This window comes from Tetrao urogallus (genome assembly GCF_951394365.1).
Source record: "Tetrao urogallus genome assembly, chromosome: 5".
Classification (NCBI taxonomy): domain Eukaryota; kingdom Metazoa; phylum Chordata; class Aves; order Galliformes; family Phasianidae; genus Tetrao; species Tetrao urogallus.
In genome coordinates this window covers 54139961-54153878 of record NC_136818.1, presented here as the reverse complement: position 1 = coordinate 54153878, position 13918 = coordinate 54139961, and the positions used below count along the sequence as shown (strand labels likewise).

Here is a 13918-nt window from a genome sequence, read left to right as displayed (position 1 = left end):
TTCATGCAATACTACACGTGCAGCTACACAATGCTACACTGCACAGTAGAGAGGCTCACCATGCAATGCAGGATCTCCATGCACTCCTTCTTGCACCACATTTTAAGAAAGTTAAGAGCTGCTATACTTACGTCATTATCTGAGTCTCTATGCCAGGATCTACAAGGGATCCATCCACAAAAAGAGGTGTTGATGTGAAACTGTATTTACTCCAGGATCTTCCCTCATCAAAACTCACCCTGGGATAGAAGCAGACAAGATTTATACATGTGAAAGACTTACTTTAGAGCAACTGTGGCAAGTGAATGTTGGCTGAAGTCTGCAAGACCCAGCAGCTAGATTTATAGACAGGCACCAATCTCCTAGCCACGTAATTCACATTCTTGGTATATTTTGAACGATCAAAAACTTATAAACACTAGCAATAAGAAAATGGATATTCTTGGTCCAGCTGTACTTCAGACCTCAGAAGATAAAGGGGCATTGCCAAGTCCTGTTTCTGGATCTACAAGAGCACCTGGCATGGGGAAAGGCTCAGTACATAAGTAGCCCTTGTCTAAATGCATGAAAATTGTTGTCAATACCACAGGATTTTTCAGCCCATGTGTGTAGCAATGGTATTAGCTACAATCTCTCTATCCCTGTTCATAGTTACCCCTATTCCAAGAAAGGTTCCCAGTACCCAGGGCTAATTCACAGGGACAGGTCCCAGTTCAAAGATCCTGGCCCCTGTTATCCCCTTTGCTCCTGTCTTCCTGGCCTTAGGGGAGCTGCCAGCCTTCATGTCACCCTGCTCCAGAGAATGCAGAAAGCAGTCAGAGGAAGGTATGCATATTGCCCATTGTATCTGACTGTTAGCCTGACATGCAGCATACAGCTCCTAAAGCTGCCACCCAACAGCAACTCTGAGATCTGTGAGGTTTCCCTCTGCCCAAGGCTTCATACAATTGCTTCTGCAAATATCTGCCCAGAATTTTATCCCCAAGTTCTACTGGTAAAGGGAGAATAAACAGAGAAACACAGAGGTTTATTGGCTCTGAAATTATTTGATCTCTCCCAGCAGGATCATTTACGAGTTCTCCAAAGTACCTGAGCTGTGAAAACTGACAGATTACCTTAAAAGGACATTAACAGAGAGAAAATCATGGCCTAAATATCTTCTTCAAGCAGCAGGAAACACTTCCCATTTTAAAGTGAGTATAAAAGAGGAATTTGCCTTATTTTCCAGGCAAGGAAAGTTTAGAGGTGCATGTAAGTGTGCATGAACCTGAGTAGGTGGATTTGCATGAGAGGGTCCTACTGGAAACTAAGCCCTACTCACTCCAAGTAGGCAGCATCGGAGACACAGAGATACCATCTAAGGACTGGGAGGTCAGTGCAAACAACAGGTTATACTAACCTGAGCTAAATAATGTAAAAGCCAAGGGTTTTTTTTTGTTTTTTTTTTTTGTTTGTTTGTTTCTTTTTTTTTTCAGTGTAGTCACCATTCCCTAAATAAATGCCTCTAGCAGCACTTAGTAAAACCTTCACCCAATTCACGATGCACATCTGCTAGAAAGGGAAGCTGATTATACACCAAAGACAGAAAGCTGGAAGAACAGCAGCATACAAAAAGCTTATCTGTCCCAAATCTATTTATTTAAATGTATGTATCTTCCTGTACACCTGTGCATTTGTATGCTCTTCTGCCTGCATGCTTATCTATCTAAATAGCATTTCAATTTCTGGGGAACAGCACACTTCATTAGGTTAGCTAAAGTTCTCTCAGCTTTTCAATTATCTGCACCTCTTTTCTCTAGGATGAAACTTACTGTACAATGTCTCAGTCTGAGAACTAATAGATATACATATACCCTTTAATTTATTCCGCTCCTGTTCATAAAATGGGTGTCTTCTGAGGCAATATAAAGCAAATATACTGCATTCAGCATTTCATGAGATTAGGTAAAGAGGAAGAAATCTGAAAGGAAACTTTCCAAGGCAGACAAAGGTGAATTGGGTTCTCAGTTCCTATGCAAAGTTCACCTGTGACCAAAATCTTTCCTGAAATCTAAGTACATGCTTGTACACATAGCGCACTTGTTAGATCCAAAGAGCCTCCACAAGGAAAGACAATTAAAACAGTTACACCTTGGTTGAAGAATTTAGCTATAAATGGTTAATACATGCCTCAGAACTCTTTCAAAAAGTGGCTCACCTTTCACTCTTCCAGAGCTCAACTTGTCACAGCCTGATGCACCTACTGCTGGTGACTCCTACCCTTGGCTAATATATAACTCTCCTGCCTTGGCTTCTACGTGACTTGGTTTAAAGGCTTGGCCATGGTCTTCTTGATGTCCTCTTTCCTGAAGAAACTTCAAGTATGGCCATGATTACCAAATTACCTAGCACAGGCAAATGTTTCTAGTCACACCAAAACAACACACTAACCACAAACAGAAAGATCCTGAGCAGAAAATAGCTTTAGTCTGCTGAGAGCATCATTAGAGGTCTACCCTGTATACGTCCCAGTTATGGAGGCTGTTGGCAAGGGGATGGTGGCCTAGACAGACTAGCTTAGTGGTCCTGACTCAGAATCGTTACTCTTAAGTTCTGACTGCTACAAGTTTGCTTATGATAAAACAGAAGTGAAATCCTTTAGGAATCAGTAACTTTTAGCAACATATCTTCACCATCCTTAATTTGGAAAGGGCATTTTAATACGAACTTTTGAAAACAGAAGACAGAAGTGATGGAGACATCCTCTGAAATAGTTGGAACACAAAGCCTGGCTTCTTATTATGTATGATCCACTAGCATAAATAAGCCCCACCTGAAGCATTGTAGAATGTTTTAGTGCTAGGAGTAATTCATATATGTAATTATGTACATAGCCATTTTACTTGTATGAAGAATGATAATCATAGTATAGATCAATAAAAACAAATAAACATTAAAACATTTATAAGAAAAATCTAATTTGCTCATTTTGTAGGCACCAGAAGAGATTGACCAAGAGATTATAGCACCACTGTCTCACACCCATCAGGAAAACTTGTCAAAGTATCAAGTTTACTTACCACAAGTGTCGGATGGGCATTGATGTGTGTTTCAGAGCCACTAGTGCCCCTCCCCAGTCCAGAAACCACACATTATATTCCTCCTCGAAGATCTGCAAAGCAAATACTGCGTGAGTGTTCCACTCCATCAGAAAAGGAAGACCAAGAATAGCAAAAGGCTCTATTCTTTCCCTCTCTCTGCAAATCATACCTGCCTCCAGGAATTCCCACCATCAGAAGAGATGAACATGCCAACATCAGTGTAGGAAAGCTCAGAGCCAATATTGCCTGCAAAACAGATGAGTGTCAGAAATTCTTCTGTGGATGAACACAAAACTGCATACAAAATCACACACCCATTTGGTGCACATAAATCAGAGTAGTGGTCGAACAGTGGCTAAAGACCCTGGCCACCAGATATTCCACTGCACACACATTTTTCTCTGAACTTTTAATCTCTGCGCTCTGGCTAGCAAGTTGAATCTCTGTAATCTGCCAGTCTTCATCATGCGTAATGTAATTATGTCTGTCTCTCTCCCCTTCTTGTGCAAAGGACAGCATCCGAAGATGCAAATGAGTTTAAAAGTGGAAATTAGGCTCCCACTGAAGTTCATGATTACGGGCCTTGGAAGCGCACTTGAGATTCTGTTAAAATGCTTAAAAACTTAATGAATCTCAGAATTTGCAGTCAAATGAACAAAGCTTGTTCCTGGGTCTGCTGACGGCTTGCGATTAATGAGGACTGGGACATAATGAAACGTTAGTTCTCTTTAAAGGAAATCTTGATTGTTTGGGTCTGAAACTCAGCCAGGGACAGGAGCAGTGCAGGAAACTAAGCTGGGTCCAAAAAAAAAAAAAAAAAAAAAAAATTAGCAGAGGTAGAGACCAGCCTAAGCACCATTCTATGAGAATACCGATCATTCTCATTGACCTAACAAATTCTAGGATTCTTAATTTTGATCTTGTAATTTCCATTATGATGGTGTGTTCTGCAGACAGTTCTACAGAGGGAAATACCCAGTCTTCACCACGTGTTAGGGAATGGATATGCCACACGTCAAAGCAATGCAAAGTTCAAACATCAGCCTGAACCGTCTATACAGACAGCCCTGCAAAACATCATTTGGAGGTGCCACCTCAGAGCTTGAAACAGATTCTTTCAAAGGTACTTCATCCAAGAGGCATACAGAACCTCATCTCTCACAGTGATACATCTTAATTCAGAGTACATAATGAATTTGTACTGAATCCTCAGCCGTCTTGAATTTTGAGCATCCTCTGAAAGTTCCACAAGTGACATGGAAAGTATCCCAAGTGATAGCTGAAAAACTTGCAAATGGTCTGAACAAACCTCCTTCGCTTATCCCCATATTACCCTGAGGTCAGCATCTTGGTTCTGTTTCCAGAATTAAAATGTCTACAAGCACTAGGGTTCACCAAATAATGAATTTAGGCCTGTTCTAAGTTAGTTTACTTAGACCTCCCTGCTTCCCAAAGCAGCCAGTGGTTAACAGAAAAGCTACCACAGTCACCCTGTTTTTCCTGATAGCCTATCAGCAACATCTTCCGTCAGTGCTAGGTGAGATTCTGATTATATGAAAATCTGTCCCACAGGAAGCAGGCAGATGTAGCACCAACATTACCAGAAAGTCTCCCAGTCACAATGATCAACAGCCATGATCAACATTGCAGTCAAATCCATAATTCTTTCAAACACTGAGCCACTCGTATACCTTACAAGAAAGACTGGTTTTAAAACAATAGTGATTTCAATGAAAAGAAGGAAAAACTAACATTTCTTCTTCAAAAATAGCAAAGGGAGAGGTAGCACTGCAGCATCACATCTGTAGCATCAACAAGAGCATAATAAAAACACCCTAATGAAAATGTTAATTGAATTTCTGACATTTAATGCTGGAAAATGAGAAACTAAAACCCAGCTGTGGGTTGACGCATTCCCAACAGCATCATGGAATACAGCTAGCTCTATTATTGTGACAACAATATTTCCAAAAATGAAACTTCTAGCTCTGGGAAGAAGGATAATTCAAGAACGACTTTCCTATTAGTGCTCATGATACAGGAAATGATACTTTGCCCATTTACCTGATCTTCCTTCCTGACGCCAGCAAAAATGACAAACTATTGTAGACGAAGGTACAAGAAAACTCTACCATGATAAATGATATAAAAGGTCAGTCTTTAGGGACATCCAGGTTCACAAGAACAAATCCACAATGGTTCAAACATCTCTTTAGCCCAGTATATTATCATGAGTGGAAGTCATCAAGAATTACCTGCTGGCTTAAATATGGAAGTGAATATATTGCACGGTAATCTTTTAAATATCAAAACTGGAAGGTGAACATTCCAAATAGGGATTTCCAAATTGTGGCAGGAAAAGAGTAACATGGTGAGGCTGTGTTGATGTCACTTCTCCCTCTTTTTCTGTGTAAAGTTTTTCCATAATTTTCTTCATTCTTTCCATCTACCTTCATTCAGTCATATGGATTCAAATCTTACAAAACATAGCTAGTTCCCAGACAAGTGAAGGGGATTTGGCAGCTGTAGAATTAGATATTAAAACATCAGTCTTCCTTCTGCCAGAATCTAAACTCTGTATGAGTTTCCAATCATTGCTGGAAATGCACTGCTGTAAATCATATAGTAAGACATTGCTTAACAGAGAGTTTGAGCAGTGCTTATTCTGAAACATATTTGCTAACGTGTTGATACACTCCTGTTACTGTGAAGCTAGTTTGTGGAAACAGATGTGTATATTCCCAACAGGTTAAAGTTCTTATTGTACAAAACAATAAGGCAGAAATTCTGCCTCTTAAAGGTTAATTGTTGCACTGGGAAAGCATTCATCCCATCCACTATCAGCTTGAAAAGAACCACATTTACTAACAATGTTGATCAATGTCTAGAATCTCACCGTTCAACTTCCTCTATTTGCTTCCTAAAAGGCTAAAGAAAAATAAGTCTGCAATCACAGCATCTTGAGTAGGCTTGCTCCTACGCATCCATCTAGCAAGTGTGGCCTGCCAGGAGTGATGACTCCACTTGGCTAAGCATAAGAAGATCTGGAGGTTTAAACCAAATTATCTCGCCCTGTTTAGCCCAGATCAGTGAACTGGAAATCACACGGTATTTCCCTTGTGGAGCTATAAATGCCATGAAGGGAACCTGTCTTTTAGGTTCTGGCTTAGTCCAACAGACACGTGGAAGCGTGGAACAACTGCTAAAGGGAAATGACTGTAAGAAACAATGTAAATTCATACAGGCAGTATGCTAAAATGGCAGAATTGCAAGCCACTAATGGGCTGAATAAAGGAGATACAGTGACGAGGAGATCAAGTTAAAATGAGCCTTGGAAAGAACAGTTAAGTTACTTAAATATATTTCAATTTACATAGGAACATCCCTGAGAAAAGGCAGGACAGCCTACCTGCTTCAGAAGCCAGTTTTCAATAGCAACAGCCATTTAGCGAGCACTTTGTTACCCTAGCAGCTTCCACAGAGCTGTGGGAGCTCTGAGCATGGGTGAGATCTCGATCTGTCCTGATTAGGCTGCACACCGTATGTAGGCAACAGAGGACAAAAGCGCCCATGATGGTTGTCAGATTAATTACAGGGGTCAGCCATTATCACTGTGCAAGTATTGTATCAGATTGTCATTAAAACAATGAAACCTGCTAAAGCACCATTTGCACAGCAACAACAATGACCCATAAAGTGCTGATGAAATGCTGCCAGTCTTGGAGCAACACCGCATAGAAAGTAGGTGCCACACAAAAGACAGGCACTCATGAAGTCCAGGCTTTACCCAATAGGCTTTGGAAACATTCTGTGCTTGTTACTCAATAGGTGGAAATCGTTGATACTGCCTGGGACTATAGCCCTCAGTTCTCATTCATAGTTAACTTCAGTAAATGGGTACACCTACAATAGCGATTGTAAGATAGTCAAGCAAGAGGAATTAATAACGACAGTTGGTAATGATCATACACAGATTTGGGCTTAGACCCACACATGGGTTATTGCTCAGAAACGAGTACCTGTCAGACATTACAGCTGTTGGAGTAAGGGACCACTTGTTCTCTCCTAGTCCACAGCAGGTAGGAGTTAATTTGAACTAGCTTAGCACTACCTGAAACAGAGCTAAAAACTTTTATATCAACACCAAAAAACTCAAAACGCACTCAGACTCCCAAGGAAACATGGGTGAGCACTGAGAAGCACATAAGTCCTTACCTGCTGCCACCATCAGCCCAGGGGCTGTTTCCTTACTGGAAATGCTTCCTGAAGTGTATGGATTCTCTGAGAGTTGCAGATGCAAGTGCAACGAGCAAAAGGGCTGTTGACAGGAAACAAACAAAAGGCACAAGTTTCAACATTCAACAAGCCAAATAAAAAGAGGAACCTTTGTTGACTGAAGACAGATGCTCCAGACCTCCTGAAAATACCCCTCTACTCTTAGCACTGTTACAAGTATATGTTCATTTTTTGAATTAGCACCATAGAAGTATCTGAGAGCATTAAGAAGAAATGAGAAAAACCTGCATTGTTTTTTTACCATCAATCTGATCTAGAGTGCTTTCCACTAAAAACTTTCATATTCCATTTTAAGTTGCATAAAAAAAGTTGAAGCAAGATGGTGAAAATTTTCTATTTGTATAGCGTCACAGAATTTAAGGGCAATATACTTAAGGGAACTCTCTTAACCCCTAGCAAATCAGGAGGAAAACACACAGAGAAAGTCACCAGTAAAACAGCACTCCTTGGAAACACTGGAGCTACAGTCCCTGTGAAAGAATAGAACATAACTGTTCACCGAATGATGTTGAACTATGTTGCGAATCCAACCTAAAGCTCTTATCTGTAAACTGTGCCCTACTGTGGAGCACCTGACTCTGCAGTACTCTGACAGGCAAGAATCTCTCCTACTCAGCTTCATTTGAAGTTTTTTTAACCCAGTGACTTATGTAAGAGCCTCAAAAGGAGTCAGCTTTCTGAGACCTTTGAAAAGGTCTGCCACTCACCAGCTGGCAAACTACAGGATCGCCTCGCAGATTGGTGTCTGGTGCCTTCAGCAAACGCCAGTCTCTGCCCTTGTTGTAGGTAATGAATGTCTTGACTTGGTCATCTATCTTTTTGTTAGCCAGGAATATGCCTTTGATCCCTGCTACCTAGGAAAAACGGAGAGAGATGAAAAAAATACATCGGAAGATCAGGCCAATGGAAAGGCCCATCTGAGCACCCTCAGCAGCAAAAGCTCTCTGCAAAAGCAATAAAGCTATCTCAGTCCAGCCTTACAAGGTTGTGAATGACATTACAAGTACATCTTGTTACTTCCTACACAGTTGAAAGGGCCTTGTCCATTCCTCTCTCTTTAAGAAAAAGACAAGCGTACTCATAGAGCAAATCCCTATCAAACAGTCCACTTACAGATTTCCCTAAATGGCTGCAGACAAGTAAGTGATGAGCTTGACAGGACAGCATTAACCACCTCTCACATTAGATCTGTAATCCTGGAGATGTGGTCCACTTCACTCCCTCGTCAGATTTCCGTAACATGGAAGGCAGCAGGTCACACCAGAAGCAGATGGGATCTGTTTGTTTCAGGCTTTTTTTTTTTTTTTTCTTTTCTTCAGAATTCAGGAAAACCTGAATATGTCTAAACACTGATGTTTTGCAAACTCGATTTTCCTCCATTCCTAAATTCTGTCAAAATCAACCCAGTTGTTCCAAATGTTTTGAATTTTGTCAACAGAACTAATTCCAACAGAAAGCAGTCCTGCCAAAAAGGACTGCATTTAGGAAAAAATGTTCCTAAGCAGATTTCATGTTGTTTGGTCTCTATTGCACAGCTCTGAAAGTGAGACAGGAAGGAGAAGCTTGCTGCAAATCTGGAACTTCCAGGCAAGAGCCAGGATGCAAATACTTCCAGCTCTAAAGACTCTTGAGTGACACTACCCTTGGAAAGACCCCATGAAAATCCCCATTGGTATTTATCAATAAAGACTAGTACACAAGTGGAGAATATTGACTTTGCCCAGAAATAGGAGATAATGCATGTTTACTTCAGCTGGCTCATTACAATACAGAAGTACATCTTTTTTTAAAGGCAGGAAAATATATTTAAGCAAGCAAGAATAAAATATAAAGCCTGTCCTTTGTAATGATCCATGTGTTACTTGTGTTACTCACTGCCTTAAACCAATTGGATTTTTATAAACAAATTCATGATGTTGTTTAACTGGCATTATTCTGGATGAAATAAATTTTTATATAATTCAGACTTATGGGAAACTGGAAACACATTTCTCAGTGTTATACTAAAACTTTCTCAAGCTACTCTGCAATCACTATTAGTACTACCAGTAAGTTGATCTTGCTGTTTCTTGCTGGCAGAGCACTGAGCTCTGAACCTCAGCAGATCTTTCAGCCAGTAGGATTAATCCACCAAAGCCAGAATGCTTTGACTAAACCAGTACTGGAGCAACTACTTTGAATGGACAACTGAAAAGCCTAGCAAGAGAATGAGAACAGATCACTAAGGGTAAATGTTATTTGTTATCTCTAAGCAAATGACACCTATAAGCTTTTGTTTACAATTCACTTATTGATTAGTGCTTACAAAGGTGGAATTTATATTCCCTGCCTGTGACCAGATGTCTCTAGCTATCCAAAGGAGAACACCTGTATTTCTAGACCTTCTCTAGACATCTAGATTAGAATGAAAGGGACAACAGTCTTCCCTTTTGGAGATGTTATATAGCATATCTAGACATCCACTTGAGAAAAAAAAACAAAAAAACCCACAACAATTATCATCTGCATAGCAGAACACTCTGTATCTATCCCCACATGAGTAAGCTTAGCATCAAATTCACTAAGTGCCTCTGGGCTGATTCCAAAACAAATGAAGATCTTGGAAGGATGGTAAGTGATTTACACTTGCCTGAACTGTTGTAGTTCTTGTAGGATGACCTTTACTACATACCTCATAAAGGTCAATCATGACATTCCCCTCCAGTCCTCTATTGCTTTTCACATTTTCCAAGGCCAGAGTGAAGTAAACCCCTCGGGTGTCCGAAACATACAGGTTGTATGTATCATTCTGGTTCCACTCTTGAACAGCTGCAAATACCTGATTCTCAGCTGTGCTTATAATATGCATGTCCTGTACAAAGAAGAAAAAAGACCTATTACTAGGACCTCTATATTTCTTTGCCCTTTGGGACATGTAATAGTTACCATGACTTATGGAAGAATGGAGATGGAGTGTGAATTATAGGTATGTTAAACAATTTTCTGTTAGAGGAAGCCAATAAATTATCACTATTGTGACTTTTCTGCATTTTTTTTTTTTAATGACCACCAGGTGGGCAAAGGGTTTTTCCTTTCTTCATTTTTGGTAGCTTCAAGGAATTTCATCTAGCTTCATTTTTTATTTATAAATTTGAAAGTGAGCTTTATCATTCATGGAAAATTCACAGTCTTGGAGCCAGGAGTTCTCCCATACTCAGTAGATCCACTGTAGCTAAATTAGAGACAATTTTCATCCACATGCTTACCTAAAAGACTTTGTTTCCAACAGGTAAAGAATTAGTTTAAAAGAACAACAACAACAAAGTGAGTTTACATATTCCTGAAGTTGAGGAATAAGGAGTTTAAGATAGTGTTGGTAGTGATTTTTAATAACATAATTTTCTATGGAATGTTTGTCCAATAGTGACTACCAAACAACCAGACCACCCACCAACCTTTACTGGATTTCTTCCAGTGATCAGGACACGGTTCGACAACATTTTAGAATTGTTCGAGTTGAAAGGAACCATTGAAGGCCATCTGGTCCAACTCCCCTCCAATGAACAGGGACACCTACAGACTGATCAGGTGTTCAGAGCCCCATTCAGCCTGACCTTGGATGTCTCCAGGGACAGGACATCCATCACCTCTCTGGGCAGTCTGTTTAAGTGCTCTACTGGAAGCTTCCTCCATTTAGTTTTAATATCAAAGATTTGACAGTGCATTTCCTCAGTGTTTCCTTAAAGCAAGTTCACAACCTGGAAATGATTTTCAGTGTAGCGATAAGTACTGAAACACTTCATCCCTGCCACCCTTGCTGAATGAACTAACACTGGATCCACTAGAATCAGAGACACAATGGCTATGTGGGACTTCACTTACCTATAAGTTCAAAATTTTCCCAGGATGCCAAGGAACCCTGATTAATGTTTGGATCTTGCACAACACTTCTAATTCCTTGCAGACTAAAAACATACACAACCTAGACTAGCAGCATGAAAATAAAGCAAATCTCTCAGTGACTTCAATCTGTTTTGATCAGTTGCAGTGGAAATACTGCATTACCCCATTACCAGCCTCACAAATGCTCACAGCTCAGGCATAACTCACTAATGTACAACTAATAGGGGAGTTTTTACAGTACAGCAAAAGTTTTTTGATGACTAAGAGAAACACGAACAACTTCCTTTACATGGCTAAATGACTTTGCCATGAAATCTTACTTAAAAATAGTTTTGATTTTTAAATAACAAAAGCAATACAGATTTTTTTTACTATGCATCTGTTATAACCCAAGGCCACCAAAAAACCCATTTCAGAGCAGGCCAGCAACCTATGACAGCATCAGTCAGGACACTCACAGGGCACTCATTCTCTCCATTCACTTGTCTTTTTATTGATGGGCAGCTTTCAATACTCAGTAAATCGGAAGCATAAATACCACTTTTCTCATGAAAAAGGCAGCGGTGTTTCCAAAGCTGGTCAGACATTTGACAATAGCAAAGAAGGACAAAAGAAAAAAAAACCTATATTTGTGCTATACAAGTGTATACACTGTGAACTATCATCAACCCAAATGTGAAGAAGTCAAGGTACAGTACTACAAATTTCTCACAGCTAGTAAAAGTTCACAGCCAAAAGCTGAAGCAAGAATCCAGTATATGCTAGGCTGTAGGTACATTATTGGCAATATCCATAGCACCATTCAACTCTGCGCAACAATTACAGAGTTACCACACAAAAATTTTCACTTATGGAATAAAGGGGAAGGTCATTACTGCAGTATCAGTCCTATACAACAGTAGTCTCAGTTACAAAGAGCAGGAATGGTCTGAGCTACCTAGAAACTTGTATCAGTCAAGGCAGCTTTAAGTTTGGTCCCTTCTGCTCTGCACAATTCTAAGTAAGGACTGCACTAGAGAATTTGAGTATCATTTCAGGGATGTATTCTCGCTGAGGTTTGACACATTCCATCTGGTAGATAGCTAAACCCTAAGTGAGGAAAGCCAGCACAGTTGTATGAGAAATACTGGCTTCCCTCCTTCCCAGCTTTGCCAGTAACTGCTCATCTTAGGCACTGCCATCTGAGTCATCTCATAAGCAAAATCATACAGTGCTCTTATGCATCCAAAGTATCACTAAGACACAACTTCTAAGGCAGACAATTTTTTTTCCATGATTTATTCCATGATTTATTGACAATTTCCAAACATGGGATGTGGACAGTGGATCTGCTGTGTCTTGTACTCTATGGAACACGTTATAGAGACTGCAGTAGTACACAGCATCCTAAGCATTTTCCAGTACCCCCAGTGCTATGAAAAGGCTTACCAGAGAAATCTTTAGTAAAAAGTAAAACAAGACTGGGGAAAACAGTTCATAGCAGATCTGTCCAGGAGGAGTTGGTTCAGCCTGCCTATTTTTTGAGGTACTTGTTCATTCCCATTTGCTCTTTACAGAATCTGCTTTTTCTGAAATACTCACAGATCAAAGGCAGATAAAGATCCTAACTTCATATTTAAGAAAGATTATTCAGGAAGCACAACAAATATAGTTTCCCAGAGAGGATGCTTCACCACTGGGCAAGCTATGCTATTAAAGGTATTATTTGTTTGTGTTCATAAATGGTGCACTCACCTTAGGAAGAGAGTATTTGGGCAATTTAATCTGTGCAAAAGGCTCCCGTCTGTATGACACATAGTAATTTGCTCTTCCACCAGCTGTCACCTGTGGAAACATCAAAGAAAGTGAGTGATGGCCCTTGTGAGACACCGTATGCTGACACCTCTAAGAGGGTTTAACAACTATTTTTTTTCAGATATCTTTTCTATGACCTGCACAGCTGTCCCTGGAAGCCTCTGTATAACTCCATCAGAGAAATCCCAGACTTGTGAGGGTTGGACAATTATTACTTAAAATGGAAAGTACAATGGCACAGCTTATCTCTCATGCTTCAATTCCAGCATGACCTGAATGTTAAGTATCTCACAAAAAAAGTGAAAATTGTAAAGTTTAAGGTCTCGCGTGGAAGAAAGAAAATGACCTGGTTTTCATCACATGGTTTGAATTCAACTACCTTGGCCAAGTAATTTAAAGTCTCTCCAATTGTCTTTCAACAATCATTTGCAGTGACTAACACGAGAGCTGCACACAAACATTATTTAATGCAAACAGTAAACGCAGAGTGTTCTCATAAAAAGCTAAGCATTCAGATGCTCTCTGTCCCTATAAAGCTAGCTTTTCTGAAATCATATCATCCCTAAATGAAAACGTAAGGGAAACTGATAGATGTCCAAGTCTGTGGTATTATGGAATGGAGGAGGTGTAAAGGCTGCATACAAATGCTGTACATCGATACATCGATGAAATCTAGCTCTGATAATGTGCAATATATGGGATTTTAAACTTGTCACTAGTCCTTTACTCTTGTCATGGGTGTTCTTTGGCACCATTTCAGATCTCACTACAACCAGGCTTACATTGGTGAGTTTTCCATATCCTGCTGTTCTGGCAAGCTTGCAGTTTTTGAGATAGAACAATAACACAAAGCATTTATTATATGC

The 13918-nt window shown here is 40.0% G+C and overlaps 1 protein-coding gene across 1 annotated transcript in view; it reads right to left on the bottom strand.

Moving 5' to 3' along the window:
- Positions 1-13918, bottom strand: part of SORCS3 (sortilin related VPS10 domain containing receptor 3) — a gene marked incomplete at both ends in the record, with an annotated part of 267292 nt that overhangs the window by 50986 nt on the left and 202388 nt on the right. The window contains 7 exons of the mRNA XM_079535589.1: positions 132-239; positions 3060-3151; positions 3250-3326; positions 7296-7398; positions 8084-8230; positions 10048-10227; positions 12993-13082. Of these exons, the coding sequence (XP_079391715.1) occupies positions 132-239; positions 3060-3151; positions 3250-3326; positions 7296-7398; positions 8084-8230; positions 10048-10227; positions 12993-13082 (797 nt within the window). The remainder of the gene's footprint in view (positions 1-131; positions 240-3059; positions 3152-3249; positions 3327-7295; positions 7399-8083; positions 8231-10047; positions 10228-12992; positions 13083-13918) is intronic.